General features: G+C 46.7%; 1 protein-coding gene across 2 annotated transcripts in view; it reads left to right on the top strand.

Moving 5' to 3' along the window:
- The window catches only part of BBS4 (Bardet-Biedl syndrome 4), a 34,715-nt gene extending 21,881 nt beyond the window's left edge, over positions 1-12,834 (top strand). For both annotated transcript variants that reach the window (XM_079318346.1, XM_079318347.1), the window contains exons 8-16: positions 1,084-1,211; positions 2,537-2,591; positions 3,970-4,038; positions 5,367-5,519; positions 5,635-5,806; positions 6,440-6,509; positions 9,168-9,309; positions 9,675-9,882; positions 11,393-12,834. In XM_079318346.1, coding sequence (XP_079174472.1) covers positions 1,084-1,211; positions 2,537-2,591; positions 3,970-4,038; positions 5,367-5,519; positions 5,635-5,806; positions 6,440-6,509; positions 9,168-9,309; positions 9,675-9,882; positions 11,393-11,550 — 1,155 coding nt within the window. In that variant the 3' untranslated portion in view covers positions 11,551-12,834. The remainder of the gene's footprint in view (positions 1-1,083; positions 1,212-2,536; positions 2,592-3,969; positions 4,039-5,366; positions 5,520-5,634; positions 5,807-6,439; positions 6,510-9,167; positions 9,310-9,674; positions 9,883-11,392) is intronic.
- Positions 12,835-15,946: the final 3,112 nt, after the last annotated feature.

Below are 15,946 nucleotides of genomic sequence, written 5' to 3'. Positions count from 1 at the left end.
GGGAATGTTTGAGAAACCTCAGACTAGACAGAAAATGGGCAGTGCTCCAATAAGAGCTGCTTTGTGTCTGAGCCCTTTAAAGCCAGACCCAGGAGCACTGCTGGGTGTAGGAACAGCCAGGTCCATCCACTTGGGGCAAGAGAAGGGTGATGGTAAAACCCCAAACCATTTCCCCAGCTCAAACTGCTACACCTTGTGCAAAGAGTTCTTGAAGGGAACCTCAGCTGCTCTGGCAGGATTCAGAGGGAAAGAGTTAGGGGCTGTTTGCTGGAGGTGCAGCAGGTCCTTTTTTACTCCATGGGAAGGTTTTGCTCCTGTGTCTGAAGCTCCTTTTGAACTAAACCTGAAGTTAGTAAAGGAATCTTGGAGGGTGAAATGCAGTTTTATTCCCTGGTCTGAGCATGCCATTCACAGTTCCTCACTTAACCATCCCTTGAGTGCTGGTAGTGAGCACTGAGCTGTCTCTGATCCAGCTACTCCAAGGGAAAAACCAGCATTTAGAGCCTTTTTATTCCCAATTTGGCCCAGCTCCTCCCTGCTGCTCTTGCTGGTGGGGTGCTGTAGCCCTTGCAGCAAACTCCAACTGTGCTCCCTGGTCAAGGGCATCCTGTGAAAAAACAGCCTCTGGAGTGTGGGTTCACACTTGGGGTTTATTATCTGCACTAACACCTTCCAAACTGAGACCTGCTCACACCTCCACTGAGATTTTCACTTCCTCACTGGTGGAAGAAGCATTTTAAGGAAGAAGAAGCTGCCAAGTATCAGTTCACCCAACAAATTCAGAGCGTCCCTCAAGCCAAACAAACTCAAATCCAGGAGCAGGCCTGTGCTCATCCCCTCCTTGGGAGGCCATTTCCTCTTGCTTGGCTCGAAGCTGTTACCTTTTACTGCCCCAGAAAGCAGGTGGCTGCTGCTGCAGAGCTTGTTCCAAGGATTAGCTGGGCTGGGGTTTGTGTTCTCCAGGTGCAGGGGGTGTTTGTTGGCTGCCCTCCTTCCCTCTTGGGGATTATTTGTGGGCTGTTGCTTTGCTGAGGGCTCTGTAATCATTTATTATTTTTTCATTGTCTGTGGTTGTGTTTTTAGGCACAAGACCAGCTCAACAATGCCCTGGAGCTCAACAGACATGATCTGACCTACATGATGCTGGGCAAAATTCACCTCATGGAGGGGGAGATAGATAAAGCCATTGAAATATATAAGAAAGCCGTAGAGTAAGAAATATCTTTTTTTTTTTTCCATCTGCCTGTTCCCATCCTATGCCAGGAGAAAATTGATTGGTGTCCCAGATCTGAATTGAGGCCATGATTAAAAAGCTAATGGTAATTATGGGGGCTCTAAGCAAAGCTGGCACTCCCAAGCACTTCAGCTGTCTCTGCTCCTGCTGACAGTGTGGCAGGGAAGAAGGGAGCTGTTGGAAGGGCTGCCAGGAAAAAAGTGGAATAACAAGTGGACAGAGATGCCTGCAAGCAAAGTGATCCAAAACTGACTTCATCCATCCCAAAGGATTATCTCCCAAAACAATGTAACTCTGAGTGTCCATCCAAAATCCCTGGCTGGTGTCTGTCACTTGCTGCTTTCCCTCAGGCATGAAAGGGAGCCACGGGTGTATCAATGTAGTGTTTCCTCAGTGTCTGCCCTGCTGCTGCCTGCTGGTGGGTGGGGTTGGACGTTGGGATTAATCTACAATGTTTATTACGTAAATAATCCTTGGTAAGCATCTTATCAGGTTTATATTCTTATCCTGCTGCTCCCCTGGCCTCCTTTCTTCTTCATTCCTGTTTATTCCTGGGTTTTTTGTTTTATTTTTTGTTCTCATCTGCCTATTACTTTTTTTTTTGCTGTTTCCAGTTCCAGGATAGTGTGTTATTCCATGTTGATATTTCAGCAGGCACAGGTAGTTTTGTTCTGGTTGAAGTTCAGAGCTGCCAATGTGAGTGTATAGATCAGATTTTTTGAAGTCTTGGTAGCAGGGAATTAAAAACTGACTCCTTTTGAGATGAGTGAGACCACAAATTGTGTCTCTCTCTCCTTTGTCCTTTTTTGTTGTGGTTTCCATCTTATTTATTTGTAATCCTTTTGCAAGGTGAATTAAAATTCTGATGAGGAGTGTGTAGGATCCATCAGGAATGCTGAGGATTGCCTGTCCCTATGTGGCCCAAAAGGCTTAGGATGGATGGATTTACAGGCTAGTTTATGAGAGATGATGGAAAATCCCATTTTGTATTTCCAGGTCACTGATTCAGACTCACTTTGAAGCTTAACAAAACCACATTATCTTATTATGAGTCCAGATCTTATTTCACAGAGCCTTGTACCTTCCCACTGATACTCAGAAGATATTTGGCAAGCTGAGGTGTGATATTATTCAAAGGAGGTCCCCATTATGGCAGTTGTTCTAATATATGTTTTTAATAATAACAGTTTAATTTCCTGGATTGATACAACAGTAATGTAGCATCAAAATTCTATGTTCTATTTTTACCCTATTCTAGAAGGTCTGAAAAGCAAATCATGTCCTTTGGCTTTTGTGTTCCAGGTTTTCTCCAGAAAACATAGACCTCCTCACATCCTTGGGCCTACTGTATCTGCAGGTACTAAATGCTGTTACTGCTACAAAAACTTAATTATTTTCAATATAACCATGTTGGATTTTTTAATAGCATTAATTTCTATCCAGCTTCCCATTGCTTGCACTTCTCTACAGACTGAATTTAACAGGACAGAACTTGCTTTTCTGTATCTTCTCATTGCTGCTAAAAGCAAGCTGATTCCCTGGACCAGAGCCAGAGCAGGAATTCTGTTTGGCAACCACCCTAACTCTGTTATAAATCCTCAAAGTATAACAAAACATGACTAGTCATTACCTTTTTTCTGCAGCAGGAGTCTTGCAAGTTATCCTGGAAAAGCAGCCATGAAATCATGAGTGCTAATGCACCATAAAGGGAAATCAGAATCAATTTAAATAACAAAGGGTGTGTTTATCCATGTGTCTGTGAAATGGATGGGAAGGGCTGGATTATTCCAGAAGCTGGCTTCCCAAAAAGTGAACAGGCAAAGAAGAATAGGCAGTAGTGCCTGGAAGGAGGAGGAGACCCCAGAGCTGCTGTGAGGGTGGAGCCCCTCTGCTCTGGAGCCAGGCTGGAGAGCTGGGGGTGTTCACCTGCATAAGAGAAGGCTCCAGGGAGAGCTCAGAGCCCCTGCCAGTGCCTAAAGGAGCTCCAGGAGAGCTGGAGAGGCACTGGGGACAAGGGATGGAGGTACAGAACACAGGGAATGGCTTCCCATTTCCAGAGGGTTAGGTGGGATATTGGGAATAAATTGTTCCCTGTGAGGGTGAGGCCCTGGCACAGGGTGCCCAGAGAAGCTGTGGCTGCCCCTGGATCCCTGGCAGTGCTCAAGGCCAGGTTGGATGGGGCTTGGAGCAACCTGGGATAGTGGAAGGTGTCCCTGAGATGAGATTTAGGTGATTTCAGTTGAAACCACAGAATTACAGGATGGTTTTGAAGGGACCTTAGAGCTTATCTGGTTCCAGTCTATAGGATTTAAGTGATTCTAAGCTCTCACAGGCTCATATATGACCACAGTGATGCCCACTGACACCTGGAGTCCATGTGAAGACAAGGGAAGGGAAGTCTCCTGGACAGGAGAGCCCTGGGGAATTTGTGGTGAGGAAACTGGGGATGTGCAGAGTAGCAGTTTGTGGCCTGTTTTCTGGGACAGAGAAAGGAGCAGAGACCTGTGAACCCAGAGCTCATTAGTGGTTGGGTCAGAACAGTGAATCCAGCCAAATCAAATTCTTGGAATCTGTTCTGTGAATTATCAAACAGGACCATGTGTGTAAAGCACTGTAAAACTCACTTTTCTGACTGTATAACTGAACCAGAAATTCTGGTGCCCACAAACCCTGTATTCTCCTTCTTAATTTCCCTTCTTCTTGAATTTCTGATGCTTATGTTCTTCTTTTCCCAGACTGGGGATTACCAGAAGGCTTTTGAACACCTTGGAAACGTGCTCACCTATGACCCAGGCAACTACAAGGTATGGTGAGAAGTGGAACCAGCTGAACCATGAGGGGGGCACCACCTAAAGCTAATTCCACTGTCAGAGCTCTGCCATCTGCATCTGGGGCCTGGAGAGGCTGGGAAGGATCCTGCTCGGAAAGGTTTTTGTGAAATACATTTCTGGGATGTTTTCCTGGGCAGGGATTTGGATGTGTGTGGAGGTAGGGAAAGGGAAGGAGGCAGAATATGGGATGTTAAATTGGTGCCTTTGGTTTTTAATCTGAAGTTGCACCAAAGCCAGGTGCAATTTACTTTGGAAGGAAGATCTTCTGGATTTTAAAAATCCCAGAACTGTGCCAGGTCCCTTGTGATCCAAGTGATACTGCATTTTATTATTCTCCCATCTGCTGATGCCCTGTGCTTCCAGCTGCTGTGTATACTTCCTTGGCTCTGGCCTGGAAAGCTGAGCTTGGCATCTAGGTTTCATTCCTCATTGTGGAACTGCTTCCCTTTTTAGGGCTGTTACTTCATTTCTCTCCTTTCTTCCCCTGTTAGCAATGCAGAGCATTGAAATGTGTGGTTGACAAACATGAGTTGTTGTGAAAACACCTTTACACTTATGAATTTTACTTGTCACTGTGAAATCTTGAAAAGGACTTAACTAGTGTGGTTTAAATATAGTGTGTTGTACTCACTTCCTTTTTTTTCCCCATGCATATTCCCATTAATTTGCAGTATCAACCAGTCGGTGTGAACTAGAAGATCTTTGCTGCATGTCTTACTTGAGTACATTTTACTCCCCTCTTAGCTTGCACCAGAACTATTTCTATCTGTGCTTGGTTGTAAAAAGAATCTATTAATGCATAGATCTTTTCAGAGCCTCAGATTCTAAGAAGTACTTCTGTCACCCCAAAAAATACCCTGAACATTTGCAATGTCATGGTGCAATACTTATGGAATCACAGACTCACAGAATGGTTTGATTTGAAAGCCCATCCTATTCCAGCCCCTGCCATGGGCAGGGACAGCTTCCACTATCCCAGGGTGTTCCAAGCCCCATCAGCATGGCCTGAGACACTTCAGGGGTGGGGCAGCCACAGCTTCTCTGGGCAAACTCATTTCTGAGGCAGTTATGATTAAAATAGTGCAGGAAGAAGCAGACTCAGGTTTGTTCTTCACTCTGTGTTCTGCTCTGTGGTGGGAGATTCCAGAGTCCCCATCTGCTCCCACTGTTGGTCCTGGCAGTCCTTAAAAGTGAAATGGTTGTTCCTGAGATGGTTTTAGTTTAATGCTTTTGTCCTCTCATGTTTCTGCTGTGTCTGAGCAGGCAGGGCAGTGAGTCTGTCACTGTTGTCTCGTCCCCAGGCCACCCTGGCTGCTGGCAGCATGATGCAGGCCCATGGGGATTTTGATGTGGCCCTCTCCAAGTACAAGGTGGTGGCCAGCAGCGTTCCCGAGAGCCCCCCGCTCTGGAACAACATTGGCATGTGCTTCTTTGGCAAGAAGAAATACGTGGCAGTAAATATCCAGTTTCCTTTTTTGCTCCCATCCGCATCCAATTTCATGCAAGTACAAAATTCCTGTCATGTGGAGGCTGTTCTAGCATATTTATCCTTTTTGTTTTTTTCCCAAGGCTATCAGCTGCCTGAAGAGGGCAAACTACCTGGCTCCCTTTGACTGGAAGATCCTGTACAACCTGGGCTTGGTGCACCTCACAATGCAGCAGTATGCCTCAGCCTTCCACTTCCTCAGTGCTGCCATCAACTTCCAGCCCAAGATGGCAGAGCTCTACATGCTCCTGGCAGGTATGAGATGCTCTTGTAACTCCATGTGCAGCTCCATGTGCATCCCTCCTAGGAGCACCACAGCACACACATGGGGTGTGACATGAAGTAAAGAAACATGGCATAAAGGCTTCATGACATAAAGTCTCTTCTCTCTGGGAAAATAGAAGGGAAAACTGCAGTTAGATCCAGATTAAACATTGGAAAAGACTTGACACATGTGAGACTGAGGTTGTGTTGTCTAAGGAGTGGGTGTGGGTTTCCAGCACTGGGTATTTTTGGGATAAAATGAGATAAATATGTCAGAAGTGAAGTCATGAGGTTAGATGGGATATTGGGAAGAAATCCTTACTTGTGAGGGTGGGGAGGCCCTGGCACAGATTGCCCAGAGAAGCTGTGACTGCCCCTGGATCCCTGGCAGTGTCCAAGGCCAGGCTGAGCAGGACTTGAAACAACCTGGGGTAGTGGAAGGTGTCCCTGTCCATGGCAGGGATGAGACTGGATGAGCTTTAAGGTCACTTCCAACCTAGGCCATTCCATTCAGCATGGTTAATCCTGGCAGCAGTCCAGACAACCCTGCTGACACCTATTTTCTGACATGCAGAACTGCTTGTAAAACATCTCCTCCTGTGTGTGCATTTTGCTTTGGTGCAGTTGCTCTGACCAACCTTGAAGACATTGAGAATGCCAAAAGTACCTATGAACAAGCTGTGGCCTTGGACAAGTAAGTCTTTGTCAGAGCTGTCACTTGTTTGGTCTTGCTTTGCCTACTTGCACCTCATTTCCTTTGCCTCTCCTGTACCTCAACCCTAAATGGTTTGTGTAGGGAAATACTTTAATTCTTCTAGCTGTGCAAGTGACAGTGTTAAAACCCTTTTTTTTTTTTTTTTTAATTCAAGTCAGCTCTGAAAAATTAGAGAGGATTTTATTTCAGAGCAACCCAGAGCTGTTTTTTGTTTTGCTGTTTGGTTAGTGAGTCACTGGTGATGACTTTGGATGCCAGCCCTCCTTTTGGTGAATATTTATACACAGTGGAGCAGATTGAATAGAAGAAAACATATTTTTTAACCCAAAGTTTGAGCACAGTGCAGAGCAGTGAGATGGCTGGGGTGGAGCCTGTTCTGAATTGGACAGAGGGAAGATTTTAACTGGGAGAATGTGCAAGAAGTTTATATAAAGCAAGTAAAAGGGCAGCTCCTTTATTAGGAGCATCTATGTTTGCAGTCCAGCTGAACCTTAGAGTATGTCATCATTTCAGGCAGAAAATCAAAGTTACCTCACATTTATGACTAGTTTTGTTTCTCTCCCCAGTTTACTGTGAATGTTTGCACACTTAGACCTACCAGCACTCCTGAGCCCTGAGCCTGTCTGCAGGTGACAGAGCAGTGCCTAAAGCACTTCCATGTGCATGGGCCACACAAGGTGGGGATAGATGAGATACCAGGGATAAATTCTTCCCTGTGAGAGTGGGGAGGCTCTGGCACAGGGCCCTGGCCCTGCCCAGAGCAGCTCTTGTCCAAGGCCTTGGCAGTGTCCAAGGCCAGGCTGGACAGGGCTTGGAGCACCCAGGGATAGTGGAAGGTGTCCCTGCCCACAGCACAGGGTGGCACTGGATGAACTTTATGGTCTTTCCCCACCCAAACCATCCCATTATTCTATTCCTAATCGATTTTCCATACCTAGCAAGGCAGGACAGGACCTTAAAAGCAGCTCAGGCTCCTTAGTCAGGGGCTTGAGTGTTTTGCTCAAAGAGAAGGAGCAGTAAATGGGCTCTACAGCTTTGCCCATGTATTTGGCACTTGAGTGATGCTCCAGCTCTACAGTCCAACCAGGGAAAAAAAAATTAATTCCAACTGCCAGGGCCTGCTGGGGGGGTACATCCAGATTGTGAGGCTGATTCAGCTGACAAGCCATGGATTTTAGCCAGTTATGTGGCTGAATCTGTGTCCATACAAGTTTCCTTTGCTGGAGTGTTTAGAGCTGTTTGGGATGAAGGTGGTTGGTTTCCATCACCAGGAATGCTTTTGTGGTGGCCTGGATGTCATTCTGTGGGCTAGAATGGAAACATCTTGGAAAACTCTTTAGAAAAAGGTGTTTCACTCCTGGTTCTGGCTTGTAACTGTGCTTTCTGTGGGTATTCAGCTATTGATTTTTCTCTGACTGTCATATTGCTTCTCAGCTCTTGGAGGCGGTGAAATAGCTCCATCAAGTTCAGTTAATTTTAAAACTGGCTGTTCCCAGGACTGTCTGATCTCCTCAGTGTTTTGGCAAAGACAGGGAGGAGGGCTTTTTCTGTGCTGGACTCAGCATTCCAGTTTCCTAGTTAAAGGAGAAGCCATGGTTATAAATGCAGTGAGATTTCTTCTAAGAGTTGCCTTCCTTGCTGTGGGATGGAGAGTCACCAGGACTGGGGAGTCAGAGCCTGCAGGTTACACTTCATTTATTGCCCAGTGCCAGCAGGATCCTTCCCTTCTGCGCTGCTCCAGAGGATGTTCCCTCTGCCTTGGCCATGGATGGTTCCAGTTATCCCAGCCATGCTCCAGGAGAGGGCACCAGTCCCTCACTCACATCTCTTGTCAACCCGTGGAGCATTGCAGCATCCCTGCCTGTGTGCAGGGGTGCTCCTGTGGGGTCCCCCCAGGGAGCTGTGAGTAGGCAGAGCTTCTCCACCCACCCTGGCTCTCCTGGCCAGGCCAGATGGGAGAGGGTTCATGTATCCCAGTGAAGGAGATGGATCGTTTGGAAAATGGGTGTATGGAGCAGTTCTGCTTTGTGAAATCTTCATTCAGGAAGGGAGGCAGGACTGTGCAGGTACCTGTGCCCACCTGTAGCAGTACCAGAAATTGTGTGTGGTTTTGCTGGGAGAAGGAGAGAGAAGAGATGAGGAAATGAAATGTAAACAGCACATTCTGTGGTGTGTCAGGTTACAAAATAAAACCCAAGAGCAGGGCTCTTTTGTACTGGCTGTCCCCTTATGAGCTGCTCTCCTGCAGGCTGGGAGTGCTGGGAGGGTCTGGGGTAAATCAGGGAAAGATCATTTGTCTCATTATGACAAATCCCCTGTCACTGGCTGGCCTGGGAGACCAGGAGAGTCTCAGGATGGACCCCAGGTGCACAGAACTGGCTGTTGCAGAGAGGGAGGCAGTCAGGGAGGGATTTATGTTGTCATTGACACTGGGAGCCTTTGCAGAGCCCAGCACTGGGCCCATCATCAGGCAAGAGGGTCTCAGCCATGTTCCTGAAGGGTTTTGGCTGTAGCCTCTCTGTCAGTGTCAGATAATGAGGTGTGTCCAGCTTTGCTGCTCAGGCACATCTTATCATTATTGCAGCCAGGATAAGTGTTCCCACAAGGTATGTGATGCATCCCATGTGTCTGCTACAGGTGCAACCCCCTCATCAACCTGAATTATGCTGTCCTGCTCTACAACCAGGGTGACAAGCAGGGGGCCCTGAGCCAGTACCAGGAGATGGAGAGGAAGGTCACCATGGCCAGAGAGAGCAGCACACCCGACTTCGACCCTGAGGTTTGTGCCTGAGCTCAGGAGCCACCCCAGGGCTGGCAGTAAATGAGGAGGAGGTTTGACTTTGAGGCCAATTATTAGGAAGAAATTCTGCTTGTGAGATTTTCCAAGCAGAGCTGGTGCCTGCTGAGAGCTGCTCACTTCCTTTCTGCTCTTTGAAACCCAGTTCTTCAGTCAATACACAGCAAGACAAGATTCCCTCTTAATTAAGGGACTGAATTAGCAGAGATGTTTCCCCAAGCACCAAGCTGTAGCCAGCTCTCCACAGATCTTTTCTTGTAGGTTTTTTTTTTAATGGTGTTGTTGACTTTGTTGTTATCTGAAGTGTCCCTGCTTACAGTGCTCTTCTCTCTTTGCTTCTTGAGAAGATGGTGGAGATGGCCCGGAAGATGGGAGCTGCCCTGCAGGTCAGGGAGAGCCTGGTCTGGACCAAGCCTTCTAAAGAGTCCAAATCCAAGCAGAAAGCTGCTGTGTCAGGGAAATCCAGCTCTCAGCAGCCTTTGGGCTCCAACCAGGCCCTGGGTCAAGCCATGTCCTCTGCTGCAGGATATGGGAAAACCATGCAGCTCCCCCCAGGTGTGTCTCCTCTGTGGTTCATTCCAGTAGAGATGTGGGAGGGAAGAAGAGAAATCTCTCTTCCCTTTGGAAGAGTTGCAGCATGCATTTGGGAAGGAATTCACTTGCTCACACAGCAGTGAGGGCAGTATTTGGTGATAACTTTCCCAGATTTCTGAGCTCAGGAAAATGCTCTGTGTAGTGTATTTCACTCTCCTGCTTTTTCCAGGATGGAGGAGGCTGGGAAAGTTTCCCTTCCTGTCTGAGTCACAGTGGGCAAGATTTCATTAGTATGGGATTGTGATTTTGCTCTGGAAAGGAGGCAGTTTCAGCAACCAGCCCTCTTGCCTTTCTTTGGAAAAGCCCTGTGCCCAGACAGGATGCTGCAGAGAAGGGAAGGGATGGACAATTTTCTAAAGGACTTTTATAACATCTCTGACAACAGTAACTGCAGCTGGAAAGCTGCCCATCTTTGCAGGTGTTGCTGGATTTAGTGGGACTGAGGATTTTCAGGAGGTGGTGTGAGCCTTTGGAGGCTCAGCCCATCCCTGTATGTGCTGGGGCTGGGTAGGAGCATCTCCTGAGCCATTCCAAGCCTGACCTCTCTTACCCCTCAGCTTCCAAGGAGGAATGCACTGGGGATGTTGCTCATCATGGTGATTTTCTGTCACTCTCAGTCTTGTTGCCTGTGGACTGAACCAGGAGAGTGGTTGTGTAATCCAGGCCTCTTTCTTTGGCATCCCTAAGGACCTGTTCCATTTCTTGCACATGGAATAAAGAAAACCTGAAAAATAAAATACCAGGGGTTTAGGGCATACCTGAAGGACTTCATTATCCAGATCAGAGAAGGGAGCTGATTTATTGCATCAGTTGGCACCTTAAATATAAGTGTAGAAGCAACTTGTGTCCTGTTGTGATTGAATTCTGTAAGTAGCTACTTTAGCTGCCTGGAAACTCTCCCCACATTTGCTAAAGCTGTGAAGTGAATACAACACTTTGGTTGTGGCTCCAGCTTGAGCATAAACCAGCTTCAGTGGAACTGGAAGTGGCACTTCCCTGAGAGGTGGTGAGGCCCTGGCACAGTTCTCCAGAGAAGCTGTGGCTGCCCCTGGATCCCTGGCAGTGTCCAAGGCCAGCTTGGATGAGGCTTGGAGCAATCTGGGATAGTGGACAATGTCCCTGGCAGGGGCTGGAATGAGATGGGCTTTAAGGTCCTTTTTAACTCAAACCATTCTGAGATTCATGATTGTAGAAAATGTTTTCCCTTCCAGAGCATGAGTTAATTTATACATTTGTACTGAATTTTGACAGCTGAGACACTGACTGACTGACTGAAAGCTGAGCTTTCTTTCAGCAGGACTTCAGGCACTGTTAGGTCTGGATAACTCAGTGTTAGTAAACTAATGTTAGGCAGAAAGAATCTGAGGGTAACTAAAAGCTGTGGTTGTTTTGCACCTCTGCTGCTGGGGAAGGACATAAAGAAGGGACAGCACATAGCCACAGAGTAACTTTAACTGTGTTCTCTCCCCAGGTGCTGCAACACCAGCTCTGCCAAAAAAGCCTCCCTCCCTGCCTCTGGAACCAGAACAAGAGCAGGAGTCAGAAATGAGCCCTGAGGAGAACTCAGCTCCCACAGGGGACGAGGAGCAGAGGAAGGAGAAGCACCAGAGCCAGGAGGCAGCAGAGTAGGGTTGCTCTGGGCAGCACAGGTGGTGCAGGAGCCTCTCCAGGGCTGCCTGGAATTTGGGAAAGGGACCTGCCCCATGGTGGCTTCTCCTCACTGTCAGTCTGGATGCAGCTGTTTTCTATCAGTGATTTTAGCTTGGGGCTCTGCCTCATTCTAAGGAGTCACTGCAGTGTCCAGAGGTTTGTATGTAGCTACTCTTAGTGCAGTCACAACTCACTGCAGAATTGGAGGGTCCACATCTCCACAGATGGGATGTGAGTCCTCCAGAAGGGCATTTAGCAAAGCCAGCAGCAGTGATTTAGGATCCTGGGCTGTGAGAAGGATCAAACCCTTCCAGTGGCCAAAGTGGTGAGCAGTTGATTTTGCATAAAGAACCGGTAAACTGAAGCTTCAGGGCTGTGTTTGCTGGTGAAACTCCCCAGCTGTTGGACAATGTATTTCCTGCTTCTAGTTCTGCATTGTTGGACAATGTATCTATCCCTCCATAATAACCAGTCTGGGAGAGGAAGGTTAGTAATGGCAACATCTGAGAGGCAGCAGTGTACAGGCAGCATGAGCAGGGCTCTGGGTACATCCCAACCTTCAGCTGAGCTTTGTGGAGTGTTGCTCTTATCCAGAAAGACATTAATGCATCTTTAGAGCCCAGCCAGGAGCTGAAGTGCTCTCCTGCTCCCTAGAGAACACTGAAAGAGTAGGAATCCCTCACTTTCCCCTGGTTCTGATAGCCCAAACTGACTGCTTATGTTAAATGTAGCTTTTATTCTCCCCCTTTTTTTCTGCTGTGTCAATTCAGCCCCAGGGCAGCACTCCTGTAAGGATTCCCTCCTGGCAGGAGTTAAACAGAATTTTTTTGTAGAGCACAGGCAAATTGAAACAAACCAAACAAGAAACAGTATCAGTCAAGTACAGTGCAGAGTTTTATTCACATTTAACTTCTTACACTGAAGCTAACAGAGTGCCTGGGAAGAAGAGGTGAGGATTGCAGAGCAGGGGTGGGCAGGGGCTGGGAATTCTTCACTTCAGCCCCAAAACTTTAATTAAAGGCAGATTTTTGTCCTAGGATGCTTTGATGGGATAAATGTCACACAGGGAGCACATACTGCACTTGGAGGTACTGTGAAGGGATTTATTTTAAATACATATTTTATGAAAAGCTTATGCAACAGTGAACCAATTCTTCAATGAAATGAAGCAGTAGCACCTTTTTACTTCCTGGGAGCTTCATGTCTAAGGGAGCATTTTTAAATATGTAATTCCAGTTGGATAATAAATAGAGCTACAATTCCTGTCCTGTCCCCTTTCCTCCCCTGGGCATGGTAATGGTGGCATTTGCATGCAGAAAATTCCTGGGATCTTTCTGGAGAGCATTTGTATGCTAATGGTAATGAGGCTGGACTGCTCTTTCAGCTGGAATTAAGTAAGGGACTCTTCAGCAGGACTGCACGGAGGCATTTAGGGATTTTGGAAATCACACCTTATGTTCCAAAACCTGTTTCTGGCATCAGCCATAATTTGAATCCCCTCTTTCCTCCCCCTTAACGGAAAAGAATCATGAGCTTAATTTCAAGGGAAGCAGAAACCATCTGCTTTAGGACTTCTCTTCCCCTTTTTAGGGAGAGGTCTGTGATGAACAGGGTAAAACAGAGCTCACAAGGTACTTTGCATCTTGGCTTCTGCACAGGAAACAAACCAAAAGACATTCAAACATCAATGCCTGGGCAGCAAGACCTTGTTCCAGCCAAGAGTAATGATCTGTCTATCCAGCAACATGTGTTCAACCCAAAAAATGTGGTGTTGAGGTCCCTGAGACAATTGGATGCTGATTTATGGTACAGACAGTATTAGTGGGTACATGCTGTGCTTCTGTACTTGTTTGCTTAGTTGTGATTGAGCAAGGTGGATGTGGGGGCCTTAAAGCTGTTCAGAATTTAGATTTCCCAGTTGGGGAGTGGGTTTCAGTTGGCAAAGCATCTTCTTCAGAGACAGACAAGCCTCAGTGCTGAATGGAGGAAAACTACTGAAGTAATAAGCTCTACACATAAATGCATTCAAAAAGAGTCCATGTTATAACAAGTACTCCATCTGCCAACACTTTTCTAAAAGAGAAAACTCAATTCTGCTACAAGGACAGCTTTACCACTCCCTCAAACCACACTGCTCCAAAAAAATCTGTTTTTAATGGAAGGCACGGGTGAGATCTGAAGCCAGTTTTATCCAGTCTGCACCCAGGGGCAGCGTTCCTGAGAAACTCACAGGGGAGGTTTCCAGGGTATTTTTTCCATTGCCTGTCCTTGCATTTTAATGGGATAATTCCTGCCATCATTTGTGTTCCTCAGCTGCTGTGAGATCTGTTGAGCACAAGCTGATCCCAGGCTGTTGGGAACAGCTCCTGGCACAGGAGGGAACACCCATGTGCTATTTCCAACCTGCACCTTTCCTTTGCTGAGAGAACATCCTCCCACCAGAGTCTGGATCAGTGGCTCTCTGAGAATTCCACCTAGATCCAGCTGAGATACCACAAGATAAACTGCTCTGGAGTGAAAGAGGAGAACTTCAACATCTCCAAAAGGTAGAACCAGCATTCCTGGCTCTTGAGATCCAAGTTTTACTGCATAGGTTACTCAGACCCAGTATTTTCCTCTAATTTTCTCCTGTTCTCCACAACTCTGAGGTTCCTTAGCCCAGGAATAGCAAGGCAGCAATTGTGTGACACAAGTCTTTGCCAGCACTGCTCTGGAACAGATTGCATGGAGGCAGTACTGGCACAGAAACACTTCAGCTGTTCACTCACTCAAAGCCCTCATTTAATCTGCATGCTCCAAAAGAACCCCCAAACCAACATTTTATGGTAACTGGAAATTGAGTTCTGTTGTACCACTTCACAGAACTATCCTATTATTCAACTGTTTCCTCAGGACATTGCTGGAAAGGTGACCCTGTGGCACACAAATCCTGATAATTCAGTGTATCATTACAGAATAAATAGTAAAAAAAGAAGCCAAGCACAACTGCTGACAGTTTTCCATTGGGTTTTGGAATGGACTTAGTACTCTGCTGCTCTCCAGGCATTGGATTCCAGTGGTTAAGGAGTTGAGCACAAAGCAGTTAATGAAGTCTTTGCTAAAGGCTGAGGAAGAATATTTCAGCACCAGTTCTGTAAAATGAACTTAGGAAGGGAGGGCAGGCTTGACTGGATCTCACACATCCCAACAAGAGATAACCAGGAAACAAAAGAAAATCAAGTAATTCTCAGAAATGCTGTAAAACTCCCCTGGAAAGGAACAAAGATAAAGAGCCTTTAAACCGGCAAGAGTTGGATTTAGGATTGGCTCTTCCATGACACAACACCAAGGGCAGAGTGGAATGTGTCCTCTGAGACTCTGCCAGACCCCTGTAATTCTCACCTCCCAAATAATCCAGCACTTTTAAATGCCATACACAGAAAACATGGGAAGAATGCTCCTTTTGGATCATGGATAAGACAAAATTAACCCAAGACAAGGTGGCTGCAGGAACACACAGGTGAAAATACCAACATGCACAGGTTTTACCATGGAGAGCTGTCACAGAGCTGAGCTCTACTGCTGCATCTCCAGCAGAATCCCTGTGAATAAACATTTCCAGTGCAAACCCTGCTTCAGGAGTGAGGCTAGCTGAGGTTTGAGTCATCCATCACTGAGGATTTCAAGGTACAAGTAACACAGGAGAACAAATAGAATTTGTAGAGACAGAGGATGAGGGGGAGCAGGGTCAGCTCAAGCCTGTTTTTGAAGCTTTGGTGTTTTTGCAGCAGTTGAAGCAGCTTTTCTTTGTTGTCACTACTGTAGCTGTGCAGAGGTGCCAGACTACAGGTGCAGGGGAAGGATGTCAGCTCTGCCTCCCTGTCATTAATTTGGGAGGACAGAAGGAAGTTAAGCACATCATGTTCACAGCATGTGAAACAAAGCAAAGGCTGCTGGGCCCCTCCATCCAATTCAGATTTATTACCATATAGATTGTTCCACAATTTAATCAGGATCCCACTGGCACAGCTGAGCTCATGGTGGTTAAGGATTCCCCTTGGGAAGTGACTTTGGGCACAGATGAGTTCTATGTGTCTGATAAAGCAATTTGGGTAGAGCAGCAGCCTGACCATGCTGAGCTGCTGGGATTAGAGCTGGGACTCACATGCCAGGTGTTCCAGCACACCCAGAAGGGGCCACAGCAGAAATGTTTACCTGTGAGGAGCAGCAGCAAGAGAGAAGTAACAGTAATTATCAGCTTTTTGGCCCAGATGATTCCTAAGCTATAAGCTCCTTTTAAATGATTCTTTACAACATTTATTGACTCAGATCAAAAAAGCTAATTTTAGCCTGTCATGCTCCTGTGCAATGCAAGCACAGTTGACTCTGGGACAAG

Source organism: Erithacus rubecula (genome assembly GCF_903797595.1).
Source record: "Erithacus rubecula genome assembly, chromosome: 14".
In the NCBI taxonomy this organism is placed as follows: domain Eukaryota; kingdom Metazoa; phylum Chordata; class Aves; order Passeriformes; family Muscicapidae; genus Erithacus; species Erithacus rubecula.
Note: the sequence above shows the minus strand (reverse complement) of the source record. Positions and strands in the feature narration are given on the sequence as shown.